A 24,080-nucleotide genomic window follows, 5' to 3' on the forward strand; every position below is an offset into this window, starting at 1 on the left:
GGTCTAAGCTAAACAACGGATGTTTTCAGACAATGATCGTAGACAATCTAAACAGAGGTAATCCGTGAAATTGCTGCCCTTATTATATCGGTAAAGGATTATTTTGCATATGTATATAATTGCCATGCATTTACCGTACCGTATCTACAAAATAAATTTCAATCGAGAACTTATTATCGATTATTATACCTATAAAGTATATTATATAAACTTATAGAAGCTATTTAGACAGATTATTTATGTAACCCGTATTCGCTCGACTTTAATGAACATTGTCCTATATTTCTTGAGTCATGTAATTAAATGCAATTATTATTCATTACAGTTACTCTATGAAGAATAAGAAAATAATTGTATCCAACAAAGTGCAACTCGTTACAATCGTACTTTTTTTATTTCAATTATATAATTTTATTTCTTTTTATTAATAATTATATGAAACTAGACGTACACACGCATATATATATATATATATATATATATAGATATTTCATAGGCATGTATATAGTTTTGAGTAAAACATTGATAAGAGAATTTTGTGCGGCTCAAAGGCTAAAGAAACTGCTTTGCACGTTTATTCGTGCTTTATAGTCAACTTGTGCGTTATCTACACACGGGCAATCCGTTTGTAACGTATTCGTAAACCCCGAAGACCGCCGTAATTACACGCGCCACGTCGGAGGAGAGCGATCGGTACAGCTGCATACCGCATCTATACATACGTAATTCCGGAACATGCGCGCCGAATGGCACAAGCCGCACAGTGAAGCCGCAAACCGCGAAAATATGTCAGTATCGATAATGAGCTTACGTCCTCCCTGCACTGCGACCTAACATAATTTCCCAAACTCGATGGATAGCAGACTAACACCACAGCAATATTATCTAATAGACTGGCGACTAACATTCATCAACGCTCGAAGGGAGATCATAGCCTAGTTAACGTCGTCGTCGCTTAACTATCTCGATTTGCATCTGTCCGTTTGACGTAACAATTTATGCGTCATACTCGTAATAAGACAAAGTTAATTGATACTTCTCGATCTGCTGGGATAATATATAGAATTTCATTCTATTAATTAAATTTAGCCTTCTAAGGAAAAGGAGATGAGAAAAGATGGGATACAAATAAAAAAATTTCAATTTTAATTTATCTTTCGCTTGGCTCAATTAATCTTAAAATATTTTAGAACTTTGCAATTTTAATTTTTATATCATCGCAGAATTACGTCACTAATGAGTTATGTAATTTGTCAATATTTCATTCCGCGTGAAAAGATTGAAACAGACGCGCACCCAAAGAAAATATCTTGTTTAAATGTATTAAATGTGTTTCAATAATTAAAACGAGAGATCGAAAGAGATGATATAACGTCCGATAATTTTAAATTACGCATTCCTTTATCTCAACATCACATTTCGTTGCATTCTTTTGTTTATTCGAACCTATCCCAAGGAATAATTTTTTAGCCACGAAGTTATCTTGAATAAATATAAGAAAAGAATATTAGAAAAGTTGCGACCATTTATAATTACTGATTTAAGTATTCTTCGTCTTTCCGTCTCGTTCCGTCGTCTTCGTAATTACGCGCGAGTCTTTTTCTTCTGAATTTTTTATAAAGTATAAAGTCTTACATTTCAAGAACGTCACAGTCGAACGTCGCGTATGCGGATGAAGTTTTTAACAAGATAATGTTCTGTGGATACGCCAGAAAACTCTTCTGCTCCAAGAAGGGAACTCTCAAAAAATTTAGCGAAATTGAATTCACGACGGAGAGATGTGCAAATACTCTTGCTTTTTATTGCATTATAATAGCGATAGAGAACTCTACATGCTCGCTTAAACAATCGGAAAATCTATTCTGCACAAAATAGTTACTATCAGCTTCATATACAGTGTTGTTTCGAATATAAAAGATATACGAACGATTCAAATAATTTTAAATATATTTCGGAAATATGAGATTATATAATTGATATCGATTCTATGAATATGTTCACAATTAATTATCTGATTACTTAAAATTGTTTAAGTAAATTGTCAGTAATTAATGGTGTATTAACGTATTGTATAATAATTGTATAATAATAAGAAAAACTATTTTTATTATTTGTATAAAAAAATATAAAAATTTGAAAGAAATGCAATATTTGTTTTTCTTATCAAAATAATATATCAATATAATATATATAATTATAATATTTCTTTTAAAAACCATATATATTAACTGTCTAAAATAAATAAATAATAAAAAAATATACGAATATTTTTATAACGCGTTGTGATTCTTTAGCAATTATAATATAACATTGGAAGATATTCTTTTTAAAAATATATATTTATAGGAAAGGTGAGAGAAAAGATGTTTTAACAAAGCTCTCACGAAACCTGATCCATAGCACTGTGGATTTTTCGAAATAAACATCTCTCGTCTCATGAAAATAACAGAGCATTAATACAAACAAACGAGATGTATAAAAGAAAGACAAAAGATCACATTGATTTTATATGCATTTCCTTACATTCTTCTTTAGCTTCTTAATACTGAAATGCAAGTGAATCACCTTCCGTTTATTTACTATTTTTCTCTCATATTAATCTTTTATGCAGAACTTTGGCAAAGAGAGAAAAACTAAAAGGCAAACCAAGTTTTATTATGTTTTTTCTCATCAATTAATCGAAAACATTTGATAATCGTAATCATTTCCATTTTATTTTCTTCAAGTAATTGTCATTGCTTAAAAGATTACATAAACAAGGCATCGAATATTTGCAAAATTCAATGTTGACAATATTTTATTACACAGCGTTTCATTACATCCAAACATATTTGATAATCGGTCTTATTGCAAGTTGAATCGAGTTTCAATGATGTGCCATTGTAAATTTGAGAGAAAGAAAAAATCTTGTTAAGGTTAATTGAAATTAATCTCATTTCAAAAGAGCAAGCGTTATATCATTTATCATCTTGTTCATTTTATCACGAAATTCATTAAAACATCAAACGTCCTAAATGGCGATTGTGTAAAATTGGATTATTACAACACAATATAAAATGAAACGCATATAAACAGATAAATAGAAGAGTTAATAAGTATATATAAAATTGAGACAAAATATCAATTAAATCCTTTCGACAAATAAAAAACATGATTTTAATGAAAAATGTTCAAAATTTAAATATGACATGTACTTTAATATTATTTTTTATATTCCTGATTTATTAATAATGTTTTATTGAAAGATAAAATGATTCTAAAAATATTGATTTTATATTTTTATCTCATAAACATTTATCTCATAATATGTAATAAAACTAGATTATCAGTTAGCTGAATTAGTATTAGATATTTGAATCTAATAAAGTAATGTCGGAAACTAATAATATAGATAATAAAAAATTGAATAAATAAATAATTTGAAATAATGTTAAAAAATTTTACATTCATCTTGAGAAAAATTAATATTAGCTATAGGTATTCAAAGGAATTAAATATATTATACTGTTAATTTAAAAATATAATGCTAAAAATAGAAAATTCTTTCAAAATTTTTAAACGAGAATATTAATAGTTTTTTAAATTCTATTTATTATTCTATTTTAAATATAATTATAATGGAGTTTTAATTAGTATCAATATTTTATCAATATTATTTTATCAATATTTTATGGAATTTTTTAGACCAATTTTTTTTCGAGATTTCGTATTTCTATTTTTTTTTCTACCGAAAAAGAGAAATAAAGATAAATAAGACAGAAAAAACCCATAAACTCCCCGCCTACAATGTCTCTTGCTATACAGCAGCTGCGTCCCTGATTCGGGAAAACTTTCTTCATATTTTCAGATATTGCAATATATTATTCTGTATCAGAGGAATATCATTCCTTAAGAAGAGGAAAAGAGTCATTAGTGTCGAGAGACGTGATGTGATTAAGCGAAATGTCCATCCAACGTCTGTTTGTATGCAAGCGGCAAATTAACGATTTCAATTTTGTTGATCGTGTCTAGGAAAACCGTGCGGGAATTTTCGGGTATTATTATGTAAATCGGTATGCTGACGCCAGTGGAAATCAGTTAACGGTCGTAAAGGTTTAATAACTAGGTTTTCAACGCACGTAAGGCGTCGTACGCGATATTACAGAATCATTAATGAAATATATTATTATTTCGTCGTCCATAAACACACGGTCATATTCGTAATGCAATAACCGCAAAGCGAAACGAATGAATGCGCAAGATAATTTCACATTCGCCGTAGGAAATCACGAAACATAGCTTTCGTGAAAATGACATCCCTGAAGCGAGTTAAATTAAAAGTAATGAAATTTAACGTAGTAAAATTAAATGAAATGGAGAATTTTGTTTATTAAAGGCATATATGTTGGAACTCGTCGAATTAAATTCGCATCTTGGAATAATTAGCCCCATATTTTGTTTATTATGAATATTTATAACAATAAAATATTTTATCCCAAAATTTTCACAGATTATAGAATATACATGCTGCGATATTTAGAATATAATCAGCTTGCATATTAGTTAAATATAACACATTTAGGACATGTCTAGTAAAGATTTTACAGCATATCCTTCTTTCTTTTACAGTATACCCTTCGGCAAAGCAAAAGAAAGATATATATTATTATAAGAGATTCGCATTTCCTTTTAGTTTCTATTCTTCCTAGATATATTATGGTAATCATATGATAGTATATCTGCGGTATTATATTCCATTTTTCTTTTTAGGTTTGCAATAACTTATATAAAATATCGAAAGTTTTTTAAAATGAGATCTTTTTCTAAAAACAAGTACAAAATGAAACGAGTTCTTCAAGGTTTTGCTCCCCCATTTCTACAAGATAGTGTTTGAACAAATCCGCGGATAGCCGAGAAAGTCTTCCGTATTTGAGTTCTTTTCCATTTCTATCTCTGGAGAATTATATAAAAGATGTTACAATTCCCACAGCAGCTATCCAACAAAAATAACAAAATTTTCATATTGTGGAAAATAATCATACAAGGATAAACTTGCATTGGCATTGTTATAATAACTAGATATAATGAATTAAACCTAATGGAATCTGTAAATTTTATTTTTAATTTTATATCAAGTTACAATCTGCAAATTGCAAAAAAGATTAGATTTTCATTTACTCATAATTAAATAATTAATTAATAGGATTTATGTCTGACATAATTGCAAAAATTTGTAAAAACACGATATATATTTATAACATGCGAAAATTCCCAACAGATTATATTTACAAATATATTAGAGATTAAGAGTATGCTAGCATCGTTAATATATATTGAATATGCTTCGTGCATTGGAATTCAACGGATAATGCGTATATCAATGCGAAAGAATCCCGAGAAACATTAATGACGCGAATAATTATTCTAATATCTCAGGGATGCTGCAGATTCTAGTTTCTCTCAGCACTTAAGATAGACGGATTGTGCAATTTTCCCTCTCGCTCGGTTTACCTGATTTTAATTAGTTTAGAAAAGAATTAGCGAACCTGATTCTCTCTCTCTTTTTAGTGCAGGAGATTAACATATATATGCATATATATGCATATATTTAATAATGTGATATAAAAATCCTAATCACATTAATTTCAACATCTTGCTAACTAATTATTAATTTCCTGTTACAGAATCAATATTTCGACGCTAACACAGGATTTTCTAACGAAATAAATGAAAAGGAGACTCTTAAAATTAATTACGCGAAGCATATTGCAAATATAATGTATCATTTACATTTTACTGATATAATTGCACTTTAATTGCAATTTATGTCATAAACTTGACACATTTTCTTATACTAGCTATTTCTGGAAGATCTAAGCTTTTTACAACCCTCGCGTTATATCTGCTATTCATTTAGAATTGATGATACAATAAACCGCATACTCTCTGCAAAATCTTATAAGTATTTTGATTTCCATTTTATATCCTCTGTAGTAGCATACAAATGACTCCAATTTGTTGAAAGCATTGAAAGCAGAAATGTGCGGAATCGAAAACATAATAACCGAAACCTATACTTTCGAAGTGAATATCAATGAAAATGGAGAGATCGCAATAAATATATATAATATATATATATATATATATGTACACACACACACACACACACACGCCGTGTAAAAGCTTATAAAACTAAATAATGTGCAGTATCTGTCAAGTTTATTAAATAAAAATAGGGCATATATGAACCGCACGGGATAATGTCTGTGAGAAAAGCTTCAGATTGACGCAGCAACGCTCCGCGAGTTTACAAATAATAAAAGCTTAATGATTAAGGCTTTATTTCATAAAACAGAGCTTGCTGTTGACGGCACCGGTATTTAACGTTTTAATTCCGTGGAGACCCCCAGGCAGTCAAAGTAGAAAAAGGAGGCGGCCGGCAGCCACCTGTGACTCTTGCCGAAAGGGCTACGGGTCTAGTTGATAGTGAAAAAGATAAAGGTGAAAAAAGTGAGGCAGAAAGAGTGGAAAGGGGTATCCAACAGTATAAACCGCACAAAAGCGAGTTCTTTCCTTCTCATAATCCCTTCGCGGACGTAGGATGCAGAGTAAATTACGATCACGTCCCGCGTCGCCGTAACAGCGACAACACGCTTTTTCATCTCGCGCGGATTGTAAATACCATCGTACTGCTCGATAAAATTTCATTACACATCTCATTCGCCCTCTGCGAAATAAGATTAAATAAAATTAACCTATATCCATATAAATTTTCATCGAAAGAGAAATTTTGCATTTGTAGAAGTTGAATGAATCGGAAGGACAAAACTATTGACACGATATTGTTGTTTCTCTTTGCTGTTTCTTGTTTTTAATTAAAATATATTAAAAAATTTGTTATTAATATAAATATAAATTTATTTATGAATTTTTAAATATAAATTAATTTATGAAAAAGACAAAGTCTTCAAGTGAAAGATAATGTTTTCAAATTTGATTAATCTGCAATCAAAAAAATTTTCTTGTGATAACAATTAAAAGCATATACAATTCATATTTGGTCGTTGTTCGTTAATACATACAAATGTAAAATCATACGCGTTTGAATTGTTCAGTGTAATTAATTATCTTTTAATAATTATTTAAACATAAAATGTAATAACTAGTTGGATGCAAATCCATGCAAATTTTCATCAAAAATAGATTTCTGTGAATGTATTTTCCATAGAAATCTTTAACGATAAATGCTAAAGTAATATCGCTATTAATTAATATGTAATATGTAAATGTAAAAAATATATATATCTGAATATAATTAATTTCCTCAATATCAATACAATTTTTCCTACAAGGGAAGATAAGCAAAGTGGTTTGCGTAAATTGGAATTAACATTATTGTTTATCAATACTTCCACTTATAATAAATTTAAATATGGATATGTATAACAAAATATTTTCCATATAATAAGAACTTTGTTAATGACAAAAGGACAAATATTTTTCTTAATTAGAAAATGTAAATGTATTAAAATTGTTACAATTAATCACAATTAAAATCATACTTATTAACAATTACGCGAGCATTTTTTAAAAATAAAGATAAAATAATGATAAATAATGATAAATAATGATAAATAACGACTAATAAAGATAAAAAAATGAGAAAACAAAATAAACGAGATAACATAAGTTTAAAATAAAATGATAAGGATTGACGCGATCTATAGAAAAATATTCTTGAAATTAAAATTTGTATATAAAAGACATATATCGATTTAATTTCATTACTGGCATATTAATATGTTTAATTCGGATGTTATATTGTATTTATTTCCCATGTGCGTTTGTCGCAAAAAATCCCCAGCACGCCATAGCTCCCATTTTGCATATTTCTATGGAATGAACTCAATTCCGCGATGTTTCTGAGTTTTGTTAATTCCCGTAGATAACTTTATTTTTGCATAGGAATATATAATTTTAATTAATATCCTTGAGTTTGATTACAATTAAAATAATTAAAACATTCACAATTTAATATGTATTTCGATAAATATTATTTTTATAACAATGCAAAAATATTTGAAATATTTTAAAGTGCATATTGAAGATTAAATATTGATGATTAAATATTGAACTATAATCGTTCAGTTTTTATTTTAGAATTATGTACTCGTTGATTTCAAAAAGTTTTTCTGTTCAAACTTATTTCACAGATATTCTTATATAGTTCGATATAAATGATACATTTTTTTTCTTAAAATGCTCGTAGTAATAGATTAAATCTGAAAATAATAAATTGATATAAATATTGTCATGAAGGAAATGTAGCATTATTAATGATTATAATTAACTTTAAATGACACAGAGATCCATTGTGTTGTCTATTCTCCTGTCTAATCCTTTTCTATTGATATTATTAGTATTACGTATTGATAAAAATATATTTTAATTATTATAATATATTTTGTTTACTTATTGACCTAAAAAGTCATCGAGACTTTCTACTTCGATATTTATAATCAACATATCGGATTTCTTAACATAAAGCATGAAAGCTATGGCCTCAATAAAAGTCGCTGTTCTAAACGGAATATTCCAATTATCCTCGGAATGTCTCCATAGTAATACTATTTACTTCAATTTCCAGTCCATTTGGTAGTCCAAATAACATTATACCGGGTATATTTCATAAATTGATATTGTCCGTCTCATAATTTGATGTTGCCAATGAAATCTCATATTCGGCACGTGTAAATAAGTAATAATAGAACAGTTCCTCATCTTTCAACAGAAAAATTTCAACTCGAATCACGGAGCGAGCGAAAGACTGCGATTTCCCCGAGGAGGATGGGAGTTCCCGCGAGAGCGCAACGTAAGCGGGGTAAGTGAATGAAGAAGTCGGTGACGTGCGACGTCGTTGAGTGGAAAAACGTGATTATTTCGAAGCGACGTTGATCGCGACTGATCGATCTCGAGGAACTACCACCGACTCGTTTCTGACTGCGGTCAGGAATCGCTGCGGAGAATCAAATTAATATCCTTCAGACGAAGGAGGAGCACTTTGACAGGCGCGGCAACGGGGGCGGGTAAGGCGACCGTATTGGATTTCCAGGAGGTGGACGAGACTTCGATCGACCTCCTGGGTGATGCCATCCTGAGGCAACGACATTCTTACAGTCATGCTCTAAGTCACCAGAGTGCGACCGGCTGGAAAATATGGCCGATCTCGAAAGGATCAGGCTGGTGGTACTCGGCGGCGCCGGGGTCGGCAAAAGTGCCATTATACGCCGACTACTCGGTCAAGGCTTCAGCGAGCGATACCGGCCCACCGTGGAGGATCTGTACTCGCGAGAATGCATTCTTGGCACTCTGACGCTTAAAGTCGATCTTCTGGATACCGCGGGTGAGATGAATATCTTTCCTTTTCCCTTTATTGGTTGCGTTCAACAGACTCAACAGTTGAGTGAGAGAGCTCGCTATTGATGTATTCTTCTAGATCTAAAATTCTGATTGAATAATCTAAAAGAATGCACCAATAACAGCGAGCGCTCACTCAACTATTGAGTCCACTGAATACGCCCATTGTTAGAATGTATGAAACACGTCAATTTTCTATATCAATGATTTTTAAATAATTTAAAAAAAAAACAAAAGATGTGTGTGTGTGTGTGTGTGTGTCGGGGGAGAGGCTGTAATCACAAAAATTCACTAATACTTTTTTCTGGAAAATTATTTTCATAATTTCCTTTTCACTAAATAATTTATATAGAGATAAAAAAGATTAAAAATATAAATTTGTTTAGCTTTAACATGATTGAACTACTATTTCGCAAAAATTGTGATAATGCTTTTATTAAAGGATCATATCATTTTAATGTAATAACCGTTTTATGTTGCACTTATGCAATAATTCAATACTTAGGTTAATTGAGTTGGTTTTAATTAATTATTATGTTATACACTTAAGTTGTAATAAAAATCTCAGTATAATTACACTGTTAATTAATCTATCATTTTAAAATTTCGTATATTTCCGGATCTGCTCAGAAAAACTCTAATAATAAGTCTCATAAGTGAAAAATTAATTCTATATTTTTTAAAAGCCATTTCCTCTTAAAATGTGAAATGTTTCCCTCCTCATCGAATCTGCTATGCAATATAACGAAAAATATTAAATGATACGTGATACTACGTATACACATTCTCAATATGATGAAACAGAATACTGAATGTTTTGATTGAAAACGAAAGAAGCTTGGATCTCTCTCTTGCCGGAATCGGCAGTATCAAATAAACGTAACTCAGTAGCGTTCAATATAGTTGTAGAAATGTGTTCGTGTACCAAAAAAAGCATCCTTGATCTAATCGAGATTGCGCAAAGATATATCCCAATAACTTTTTAGCGAGAGAGCAACGAAGTTTGTATCGGAAAAGCGGTGAAATAAATGCGCTATACATATGTATCATAAATAAATAGAATGACTTATTTTTCGTATGTAGTAAAAATTTATCAGAAATAACAGCATGCTTTTGGGCGACATTTATAAAAATATCATGAAAAAATAGTTGTTAGTTTGAAATATTTCAACATATCTTTTGAAAAGAATTGAAATAAAAAGAATTAAGCTCGAGAAGAGAATAAGAGAAATAATGAATAAAAAAAAAAGTTATTTTAGATTCTTTTTTAAGAATTACTTCAAGTATTACGCGAAGCAACAATGCGCGATTTTTTTAGATGTGTAAGAAGATTTTTCTCGTAAACATCCATTAAATCAAATAAATTTTGATTTTATTTCTGTAGGTGATCTGCAGTTTCCTGCAATGAGGCGATTGAGCATAGCCACCGCTCACGCATTCCTACTCGTATACGCGACATCATCCTTACCAAGTTTCGAGTGCGTAAAACGTTGCTTCGAAGAAGTAAGAGAACAACGACCCGACTTCCAGGTGCGAATTCCAAAATTACTCATGTTAATTCTCTCGTGATTTATCTCGTAAAGTTTATCGAATATTTAGCAGAATTACTCTTATCAATCTGCGATTTAAATTAGATTCCTCTATCTTTGGAATAGTGTGAAATATTAATTTGCTGTTCTCAATATTTATAACTTTGCACAATATCTAGAGCCGATAAGAAAGCATTATCATGCGGCATTTTTTAAAAATCGATTTTATTAGTTACACTTTAGTGGAGAAGAAATAATAATGAAGACATCTTTTCTTTTCAATAGGAAGTACCGATAGTTATTGCCGGAAACAAACTTGATCTAGCGCCAGCACGAAGGGAGGTACCAATCGAGGACGTGAGTGAATGGTTATTTTGCGAATTGCCGAAACTTCGCGCTAAGGTGATGGAATGCTCGGCAAAGGATGACTACAACATTAAGGATGTATTCAGATGTTTCGTCACACTTTCCAAGATCGTACCGAAAAATCCCACTGGCGAGGTCGAGCAGTCGGGGCTCAGAAGAAGGTGTTCAGCATACGGATCACGCAGGTATCGTAACACTAACTATTCCCTACATACGAATAAATATCATTGAACAATAAAGCATTTGTGTTTTCATATATATTATAATATATAATAAAATATATATTATAATATGTAAATGTCATTTTAAGAATTAATTTAAAAAAATTTATTTCAACTTTTTTTTAAAGAAAAGTATCAACTTCAAAGCGAAAAGTTTTCGAATTATAAACTATATTATAAGAAAATGTGTAATGCTTCTCATTTTTTAATTGACAAAATTTTTAATTTAAAAATAGTTAGTTTATCAAGATATTTCATATATTAAGGAATATTTCAAGAATTTAAATTTCTGGTTGAACTTCATTCATTTTTCTTTTCAAGAAAAAAACTAGTATAAACTCATTCTTAATGTAAATTCTGTACTACAATAATTGTAATCATTAATGTCGAATGTAACATTAAGATTTATTCGTTTAAAGGTTGTTGCTTAGCATTAACTACGATAATTAAATAATTTTTCGTATTGTATCTATCATAAATAAAATCGTAATCTCGAAAGATACAATGCATCGTCAGGCTTATTTAATCCAGATTGATGCAAGCAGGTTTAAAATGAAGATCTGATGTAAAATGAGAACTGAGAATTGTGAGAGGCAAGTTTCGCGTCAAATGTAGGGTGAGAATTTAGAGGCAAATCAACGTAATAAACATTATTAAATTTTTTCCTTGTTTTAAATTAAAAATGATGAATATGTAGGGAAATAAATTTGTATAAATAATAACGATGGATGAAGTTATCACCCATTAATTACTTATAATAGTTCTTTCTATTCAAAAAATATTAAATATTTTTACTACGAATATAAAAATTGTAAAGATTACTAGATGTTTAATTCATTATTTTTTGATATCAAGAAAAATTTATAGAAATCCGAAAAGAAACTTGTTGGATTACGTAGTAAACTAGATTACATGTACTAAACTAGATTACGATTATGTAATTTCTGTAATATATGTATATACATGAAGATAATTCCAATCACTTTAATCGTATTCGCAAACCCGCCATTTAGTCGCGCTTCATCTATCAGCAGCATGTATTAACGAAACAGATATTTAATCTAAAAGATTTTCAACGCACTTCAATGTCACTAATTATACCAATGTCAAAGTAGATCAAATATGAACATAATTGAATTCGATGTAGTTTCAATATCGTTTCAGATCATCTATTACTCTTGAACATTATTATTTATATTCGATAGTACTCTGGCTTGTACTTTGCATTGCTTGATTCTTTTTATTCATTACTCTTATACGTTAGTGTATATATATTATGATAATGTTACGATAAATATGTTACCAACAAGAACACTACTTAATATAGACACGCCGATTTTGATAAAACTTTTAATTAAAGTACTTGCAAAATAAAGAAACACTATCCATTTTATCGGTAATTATCTAATGTTTAGAAAAAATTAGAATGTTTATGGAAAATTGACAAAAGTCCAAAAAAATGTTGAAAAAATTACATCGTTTTGCAACATAATAAGTAAATAGTTATTTCCGATTATTTTTACCTATTAAACACGAATTTGAACTCTAGCATTCTGTGCAAACGTCCTTAGACCATCGAAATTATTTAAAGCATCAATTTCATGGGAACTTATTTAAAGCACTCAAGATCCAACTTCGATCGATATAGGTGTTACTTCTTATTTATTGTATTCATCTTAAACGGTCCTAAAAAATCAATTATTATTGCATGTATAAGAATTACGAATTTACGAATATATATGTTTTCAATAATTGAGAAAAAAACTTTACATATTTCGAAAAATCATAATCATAATTTTAAAAAATAATTTCAAATGTATATAATGCATTTTCTCTTCAGCTTATTTAGACTTGAAAAAACGTCTAGACTCAAATTGTATATTTTAATATCTTAATCAAAATGTGTAATATTGTATTTAAATATTTACTTTCGCCTTATAACTCCATTTATTCAACTTATATAATTAATTGCGCGCAATTTAATAGAGTGCCAAAGAGCTATCATAGAATATTATTTTCAAATCTTAAATAATATTTACATTCCTTCCAATTATTTGCTGTCTTTTATTTAAAATTTCCTTTTGGAAAAATTCTCTTCTTAAGTCGTAATAATCATGTCTTCTTAAAAAGAAATATACTTAAATTAATAAAAAATTAATATTAAATATAAATTATTAATATTAAAAGAATCCTTCATCTAAATTAATAAAAATGTAAAATAATGCACGGCGCAAAGGGCTATTGTACGTAACTGAACACCAAAAATTCGAAGAAAAAATGCAGCGTTAAATTAAGTCAACTACAATTTTATAATTACATTAAAAAAAATTGTTCATTTGACTAAATTAATTTAATTTGTTTTTATTTTTTTCATTGAAGAATATATATATATATATATTACAATATATACATTCTCCAATGAAAGAAATAAAGACAAATTAAATTAATTTAGTCAATTGAATAATTAATTTAATAAATGAACAATTTTTTTCAATGTAATTACAAAATTGTAATTGACTTAAATAAATTAAATATGACTGAAATACGTACATTTTTCATCAAAAGACATAAAGATGAACCAAATTAATTTAGACAAATAAACAATTTTTTTTTCTTAGTGTATTTCTAACCCTCATCTATTATTCTTTTATTAAATGAAAGGTCCGGCAGCCCTAGCGGCAGAACCGGTAGCGCGGGTCCCGGTGGAAATCTCCAGCAAGTGGTCGCAGCTCAGGGTCCTAGCGTTGTCAGCGTTACTGAAGAGGTAAAGAGCAAACCACGTAGTCGCAGCCTAATCAGGCGCACTTCAAGAAAAACGAAACAGCAGATCAGAGATGCCCGTGCCGACGACTGCAACATATCCTAAATCTGCTATCTCGACAGAGAAACGAGTTTTTTTCACGACCAAGAGTCTGCTGGTCCCGATTATTGCGAAGGAACAACGAGCAATCGAATTTTTCTGATTAAGTGCGTTAAGGTAAGACGCGAGCTGATGTTCGCAATTTGGAAGGAAACAAGTTTTTTCATGTCAACTGAATAACGGATTAACTTTTGTTGCTTGCTCCGTCTTAATCCACGGAATTTTGAAAAGCAAGCGTGATAAAATGGATAAATAAAATGAATAATTCCAGAGGAAGTCTAGCTCGAAATTCGAAAAGATACGACTTCGTAAGATTTATACCAGAAAGTATGTGTATCGATAACAAAAAAGTATTATTATTATCATTAAATTTGAGAAAAAAAGATTAAATTTGAAACGTTAATTTTCCCTTGGCAAATATTTAATACAAAATATTAAACATCATGATAAAATCTCTAATATCTTTTTAAATCAAAATAAAATAATTTTTTATATGGAAATTGTAAAATAATTAAATAACTTATTCAATTTTTGTTAAGAAAAATGCGAACACAAATTGTAAAAAATTTTTTGCTATCGACATACATCTTTTTTGGAATATCCCTTGTATATATTTACGTATAAATTAACGTATGAATGTGAAATTGATGTTTAATGATGGATATATAATTGTTTCAACGAATGGATGAACTCTTATATTTCTTCGTGTAAATATTCCTGATTTAAAGTAAAAAATTACATTATTCAGGGTTATATTTTATATGCAACGTTTTATTGCGATTGTTTTTATATTCCGAAAAGTATAATGTATGTATATGGAAAACGATATGATTTTATTAAATATGGAAAAGTTTATTTAACAAGAAATACGTGATTCATGTAAAACAAGAAAAACCGCACATATCGCTTTTCTAATATATATATATATATATTAACTCATAATTTAAAATCACGTACACACGCGTACACACTAATCGTATCTATGAATTTAAAAGCGCATCTCTTAAAAAAATAATGACTTTAAAGTATAAGTTTCTTTCGAAACATTTGCAAAATTCGGAAAACGAATTTTCTTGCAACAAGCATCTGAAAGTTTGCAATATGGAAATAAAAATTAAAATGAAATAAAAAAATGTCAATTTAAAAAATACGGTTCTTTAAGAAATCTTTTTTATTATTTAAACAAGGAACCAAAACATATATCTCTTTTGATATTATTTAAATATAAAGTTAGCGAAAAAATTAAAAATTATTATTTAAAATAATTATTAACAAAAATATTCAGCGATACAACAAACATTTAAAATAATTTTAACAAAAATTAATATCAGTACTTACTTATTTAATTAATATCTGTCTTACTAAGATATAAAAGTTATGCAAGGAGAGATGCATTGTGCTTAAATATGTTTTAAAAATTTGATTGAAAATTTATAAAATGTAAATTGAAAATTTATTTCGTAATATACACGATGCACATCTGCACGTAAATATTTTGTTCGTGTTAAAGTTTCAGTTGCAAGTACTGCCGTCGGATAAAAAGAAATTCGTTTGTAAATTACAGGATGCGTAATAATCAAAGTACCTTTTTCTGCTACCTTTCTAACTTAACTATATTATCAGATATACTTTTCTCTTTCAAAGCTTATAAACTAAAGAGTTACTGTAATAAATTGTGTAATCTGTATTTTAATATTTTGTTTGAAAACTGCTTTTTAAAGTTCAAAGACTTCATTTCCGATTCCGTATGTGCATCATGATTGTTACTGCTTTTTAATAAATTTTTAGATGTCACGTGTTAAATATTTTGATAATACTCAACTTGGAATTACTTTAAAATAAGATCGGTGTGAAATTGATATCGAATATTCTAATAAACATTTTGTTTTTAATTGCGAGCTTTGTTTTAATAATTGTGAAGTTAATATCGATCGTATGTACCAAGTGCACAATTACAGGTAATCAAATGAATTAGTATCCCGAAAGTGTACTGCAATATGTAAGAGTTACATATTCATAACTAATAGACATTCCAGAAAACATACCGACGAAAGATATATCGAAGCATATTATTTTAGATATTTGGATTTAGATAGGAAATTAATTATGATTATAATTAGGAATAAATCGATAAAAACGACTTTCCTCCTTGTTCTATAATATTTTAACTTCTTTTTAATTTCAATCATGCTGTAATTTCTTCACATTGTTAATATTTAACAAAATTGTAATTAATAACATTATTATTCCTATAATTTATTATTCATAATATTTCCCACTTTTCCCAACAGTCTCTTATTAAAATTAAAATATTATTATATTATAAATAATGTGTACTTTTTCAACACAGAATAATAAATATATTATATCATTATTAATAGCTATACACTTACTTATAATTCTTTTATTATAAATTATTTTGAAATACTATCTGGAAAGACAATAAATAATAAAAAATAATTATCGAACTACATGTTTTATTTGCATGGAAAAGTACTATTATCAAAACTGTGTCTTCTTATCTGAAAACTAATGACTTTATTTCTCAGAAAATATTGTACAACAAAAGAATTATTTACAATACCTGAGGCTTTTGTAAACAAAATACATTTTGTACACCTCAAGGGAAATCAAAAGTAGTACAGAAAATATTGAAGAAAATGCCAATATTTTATATATCCGATTACGAAATAAGAAAGAATCTATCTAACGTAAAACATAGAACAGGAAGGAGACTCATACATCATCGTAACTGAACCGGTGCACAAAGGAAATTAAGGAAATTCCACAAACTGAAACAGTTATTGCACCTTAACGGGTACAATAGCAAGTATGCGCAGTACTTGATATCTTGAATATATATTATATAATTATAATTATAATTGACGCATAGACATTAAAAACGTGTAATATAACGTCACGTAATATTATGCAAGTAATTGTAAAAACTAAGATAGAGAATACGAGGTAGTGATATATGAATATTTCACACGGTACCAGAAATATTCGCATGAAATATTCGCACATATATTTGAGAGTTCTATTGTATATGGTCATTAAGTCTCGTTAATTCGTGGTTACGTAAGAAACATATTCCTCAAAAAAATCTAGTAATTTATGAAATTATTTTAATGATGTTCCATATCTTATTTTACGCATCGTAAAAGTACAAATTGTACTTGAATAATATATATTTCATAGAACGAATTTATTCGAAAATATCATAAAGAATATTTAAGCAGAAAATAAAGCGTGATAATAACTAAGATATAATTAAATATTTTTGAATAAAACTTGTATTTTGTGGATAAAAATTAACAGTCTTTTACTTAAAATAAAATATGAGTTAACTTAATTTGTTTTGCATAAATTAATCAGAAACTAGTATTTGCAAGAAAACTTATGTACGCGAATATTATATTATAGTATCTTCTGTGTAATAATAATGAGAGATTAAACTTTCAAGTTTGGAAAATCTAATCATAGAATATATTTAAAAAATAAAAATAATATTTACAAATTAATGACTTAAATAATTGCAGTAACAAATAGCTTGAAACTGTCAATCGTAAGTTTAAATATATAAGTGTAATGAATTGAGATCATAATATAATCTTGACGAATCAGTGACGATCTTATTATAATCACAGTTCACTTTTTCTCATTTTCATACCTATGTTAAATAATAAACAAGTTTTGCTTATTTATTTATTTTAATTTTGTTAATATTACTTTAGTGTTACAATTCACGCTTGAAAGTTTAAACTATTTAAAATATAAGAACGAATAAATTTTAATAAATTTAAATAGAGATTAAAACAGGGCAAAACACAAATTAAAAAAGATCAATCGCTCTGTTAAATAATGCGACTAGATTACGAATATTAATAACCGTCCCATTAAGATATTTTTCACACGACCAAGGGGAAATTATAAAGGTGAAAGGTATATTCAGTGAAGTGAACTGAGATCGCGAGATGTTCTCGAGGTAAGTTCATTGTTAAAAAAAGGTCACAAGAATATGTTTAACAAGTACCTCGTGAACGTTCTGTGCGAATGCATGCATGAAGTTTTGTATTTTGACATTTTAATGCGAGAGAACAATGTATTTCTATCGGTTCTATCGTTTTTACAAATGTAGCTGTATGTAATGTATCGTTGATAAACGTGCAAAGACCTACTAAAAAACAACCAATTTTTAAAAAGAAGAATATTTCACTAGATTTATTTGCATATGTCTAGAAAAAACTTTGAGCTAATTGTGACATATGTTATTTGTAATATGCATCGGAAAGAAATAGAAATATTTGAAAAATAATTTCAAATTTCAGAATTCGAATGTATGTAATTCTGCGACAAGCAATGCAAACTTTTAAAAAATTTTTTTAAATTGTAAATGAGAGAATCAGATTTCTATTTTGTATTTAAATTCTATTTTGTATATTAAATTATATATTAAATATACATATTAAATTTCACAAGCTGAATTTTCCGATATGGTTGTATAATAATATAAGATATATGTATAACGAATAATATCTTCTTACACATAAATGTTACAGAAACTAAGGATAGAATTCTAAAATGCATATAAACGGTTCAGCTGTTTAGTCAAGTAGATTTTGCGCGTTCGTCGATGATAACACAAACGCAATTTTGTTGCGACTATCATGGCAAGCATTCTCTCCTGTGTCCATGAAACTTCACGCGACCTCAATGGATTTCTTGGGAGACCTTATCTATCTAGACCTTATCTATCGAACTTTACTTGTACCTTATAAAGTTCCCATCTGGATAGATATGATATGATTTATATGATATGTATATTCTAAATAATGATCGAGCTAATTCAATCCATTTCTAAATACATACAATGGACCAAAATTTATCAGAACTAAGATGTTGACTCGATAAAGACTATTATCCTGCTTAAGCGCATTGAACTTAAGAGAAATAGAGCTTTCGCAAAATTTTCTAACGGGACAATAGTTTTTAGCTAGTTAATAACAATCAATTATTTTCTGCAGTTCTAATCTCATGTAAACTTCAAAACATGAGAATGGACATTATTTTTTCTGATTTATTAATAATCAGAATTTTCGCAGCGACAGTACAACTCTTCTGTATATTGAGTACTCACCTAATTCGCCATATTGTCGCACTGAAGTAAAAGACATAAACCCATCTTTCTTCTCTCAGCTTCTTCTTGAAATACTAATTTCCAATTCCTTAAGCTCACTCTCGTAAACAAGCGGAATTGCCGGGTAATGATGTCCCTGTAAATAATTAATACCAAAACTTTCAATATAATATAGTTAGGCGTGTATTCCCAGATGATCCTGTATACGTTATCGGTATACGTAATCGGCGTGCTACCGTGTGTCTATGTTATATATATTCTGTCCGAAATTCTATCCGAAACATATCTTTTAATGTACGCATAATTTGGACATTTCTTATTAAATATTTTTAATCGAGAATAATATCATATTTGTCGGTGTTATTATTATTACCTCAGTATTATATTTTATACATTCTATTAACTACTTTTTTATATAATATTACTGTAATAATTATCCCTTAAGAAAATTTAATGCTAAACGGTAGCAATTAATTACTTATTTTGAATATTAAAATCACTAAACACAATATTTTAATACTCAATGTTTTAATACTCAAAATAAGTAATTTTCCGTGTTAAATTGAATTTCAATAAATACTTGTTCTAATTTAATGAATAACTATTGCTCTTAACGTAATGAGTAAACAGAAGCAAACTATTAAACTCTATATCTCTTTTATCGTTCAAATTGATCAACACAAATTTTGAATAAGTGTTCACAAAAAATGATTTTTACGTTTCATTCAACAGAAATGCAAAAAATACTTCGTTGCAAAATATCAAAATCAAATCCACTCGAGAATTGTATAGATCTTAATCCCTAGAAAATCTTTTCGTGTTTTATTGCTGACGGAAATACTTTAGACACTCCAAACAGTTCAAAATTATTTTAGACCCATCAACTTATTTTATTCCATTTCTGTTTGCGCTGAAAATGTTATGAATGTCCAAAGTAAGCGTGCATTTTTGAGCAGCCTATACATACGGTGACCATTCATCTTTTATTGTAAAGGAGGTAGTTTACAATGGTTACTTTTATTTTAAGTTGCCATTCTTTAGATTTATTTTTTCAAAATTTAATTTTGTCTTTTATTTTAATAATATTACGGGAAATTCCTTTCTAATTAGTATTCCAGTGTCTAATATATTAATGATCGAATTTTTATGGAAATTATCGACAAATTTAGTTTTGTACAAGAGTTTAGACAGAATAAACAAAGTCAATAACATCAAAATGACATCAAAATAAGTCGTGATGGATTGAAAAATGACTTTTAATAATCAAATTTGTAACTGTATTTTGATGTCATTTTGATATTATGATGACTTATTGTGCTTTACTTGGGAGTTATTTCAAGATCCTATGCAAGAAAATTGTAGAAATTAATGCGCACACTTCTGACTGCAGTTACAAACTAGTTTAGAAATATTTAGAATAAAGTCCTAAAATTTTTAGGTTTGTCTTTTATTTTCTCTAAGAAAATATGGTCACCGTACTTATATATATAGCATGTAAGACAAAAGAGGCTAAGCTAATGAAAAGAGATAACTCGGGAAGTCTTTATCTAATATCTGTCTACTTGATGCTATAAATGCTTCAGAGCATTTTTTGATTGGTTTCAATTAGTAAAATTTTTTTCTTTCAATTAGCCAATCAAAAGCTTCAAAGCATTTGTAGCATTACGAAAATTATACCACATTTACGGTATTCGTATATCGATCTTAACGCCTTGCTTATCGGCTGGTTATCAGTTACATAATTTATACCCAGGTCGCAAAATTCGCACATATAAAATTACAAATGTGCTTAAATATATCACATTAGTATATCACATTAGTATAATATGCAGTAAAGTATTACTCTTATACATTTAGATTTATTAGATACACTCTTATAAATGTTGTAAATTATAAACAGGTGTATATTGCACACGAACCAATTCGTACAAGTCAATCACAGCAGAAAAAAAACTTCTTATGCAGAAATTGCTGTGATTGACAATGGGCAATTACAACAATGCAAGTGAATCACTCTCATTATAAACGACTAGAAATAGGAATACAGGAAAAGTGGCAAAAATAATAAATTATCAAGATGGAGAATCCGAAAATTTGTTCTTTTTTAAATGTATAAGATGATATCACTTTTTTAAATGTATAAGATGATATCGCGGATAAAGCAGAAAAAGCAAGTTTGCAACTGTTGTAAAATTCTTAAATATGGTTGATTTATACATTTAGATCCAGAGAGAAATTAAGGGTAAGACCAATCATATTAAAGAATTTTACAAATTTAATTTTAATTTTTAAATTCAAATTTAAATTCAATTTCAATTTTATTGCAAAGCTGCTTTCTCTGCTGAACGCAGCCATTGACTGTGGACAGAAGAGGAAACTAATCAATTAGCACTTAGTGATTCTTTAATATGATTAATTCCTATATTTAGATCCAGCAAAGAAACTAAAGCAAAAACTAAAAGCAAAAACGAATCATATTAAAGAATCGTTAAGTGCTAACTTATTATAATTTATTCTGCTGAACGCAGTCATTATCTTCAACTAAAGAGAAATGCTAGGTATGTCGATCGCTACTCAACACAAATAATACTAAAATTAACAAAGTATGAGTATAATTTATCATATTAAAAAAACTTTTATTCATTTCGTGCATCAATTATATTTAACCGATAATGAAGATGTTAAGAGAAAAACCAATACAATTCGGTTCGGTTACAATTATACTTGTCTCTCTATAAAACATTTTCTCTTTCTCTCTCTTTCTTGAAAAATATAGTGTAGTAAAATTAAAAGTATTTAATTTACCTTTTATCTTTTACCTTTGACAAATTCACGCAATATGTCGAGAATTAATTCGGGAACTGCATCGTAATACGGCGAACGACGTTCAGGCCAAACATGATTCTTAACCTACCAAATAAACGATTTTAATTTACGTTTAATATGTCAGTATATTACGATATATATTGCGTATATTACGTTTAATATACTCTATAATAACCGCAACTCCTCGGCTCGCGCAAAGAAGCGCGACAGTGTCTCACGCCATGACGCTTCGTTTGTTTTAGCGCCAAAACACTACCGTATTTCCAGATGAGAGCTTCCGTTCACTTGCATACGTTTGTGTATTATTTATCGTAGGACAAATATTTGTGTATTATTTGTCGCAGGACAAATATTTTTTGCTAATCAATCGATAACATTATTTTGCATTTGATAATATTTTTTGTTGCTATAATTATTGAACTAATTCCGAATATTACGCGATCGTATACGCAAACTGATGCAAACTCCGTGAAGTTGGATACAACATGAAATGAGGCGTAACGAGCGATAGTTAATCCGAAACCGTTGCTTTTAAAAAATTTGAAGATCATTTTGCTCACATTAAAATGAACGTTTTTAATCTTGACAAGTTTTTTCTAATATAACATCATAGCTTTCGTTTTATAATTAAAATGATTTTTTAAATTAAACGCAACTATTGAAACACACAAAAATTCAATTTTTAGCATATTAATAATATCATATATAGCTCTCTCTCTCTCTCTCTCTCTCTCTCTCTCTCGCATATTTACATATTATTTTAATTGAATTATAATATTTTTTATTTTTATGTATTAATACAAAAATTATAATATGACGTAATTAATATTAACGCAACTTTTATATTTTGTACATTATATTGATATTAGATATTCTTTCGTACTTTCTACAATTATAATTGAAGAATGGGATTTGATAAATCCCAGTCATATCAAATCTTATGAATATTACGATAAAACAATTAAAAAGAATTTTTTTAAACAATCTTTTAAATAAAGAAGATCAAAAAATCATGCGTGCGCAGCAATTTACTTTCTCAATCAACATAACTTAAACTGAACTTAAACAACCAAATCATTTTTAACTTACATCATTGCAAACGATTTCGGAAATGCTGGATCATTGCGATGAACAGATGCATAACATTAATTACACGACCAATCTCCCAATATCTCCTTGTTTCTTCGTATGAGAGAGAGAGAGAGAGAGAGAGAGAGTATTGTATTCGTAATTCTTTGCACGCCAATTGAGAATTTGAGCGTTTTTATAATCTTACTAAATCTGTGCAGTCAATAATTATTCAATTATGGCTATGATTACTTTGACGTCGATCAAATTCCGATTAACTTGTTCCGATTAACTTGTTGTTTAGATTACTTACAGCAATGTTTCTAACTGTACTCGTTCTCTTTAATCCAATATTTTCTTAGATTCGTCAAACAATATAAAACATTATTCTAATTATATTAATTCTATTAACTACATAATATATGAATTCTATTAATTCTATTAATTCACTTGATAATATTAATCGTCAATTAAATCGGAATTTGTCATCCTTTATATGAAAAAAACACAAACTCACTTGGTAGCAGCGATCTTCCACTTTTCCTCATTCACTTTTTACCGCTTTCCAAATATTTAAAGTTATTAATTGAAATTTCAGCGTTCTGTATGTTCTTTATTTATAATAGATTGTACTTATTGTATTTTTGATGTATACGGGATTTAAAATATCTTCT

At 28.6% G+C, this 24,080-nt stretch overlaps 1 protein-coding gene across 1 annotated transcript; it reads left to right on the forward strand.

The window, feature by feature from the left end:
* Positions 1-9,195: 9,195 nt before the first annotated feature.
* LOC108694046 (GTP-binding protein Di-Ras2) lies at positions 9,196-14,516 on the forward strand. Its single transcript, XM_018203297.1, has 4 exons — positions 9,196-9,382; positions 10,781-10,926; positions 11,211-11,476; positions 14,174-14,516. Exons 1-4 carry the CDS (start codon positions 9,196-9,198, stop codon positions 14,376-14,378), a joined length of 804 nt encoding a protein of 267 aa, XP_018058786.1. The 3' UTR covers positions 14,379-14,516.
* The last annotated feature ends 9,564 nt before the right edge of the window (positions 14,517-24,080 follow it).

Source organism: Atta colombica, unplaced genomic scaffold (assembly GCF_001594045.1).
Source record: "Atta colombica isolate Treedump-2 unplaced genomic scaffold, Acol1.0 scaffold112, whole genome shotgun sequence".
Classification (NCBI taxonomy): Eukaryota; Metazoa; Arthropoda; class Insecta; order Hymenoptera; family Formicidae; genus Atta; species Atta colombica.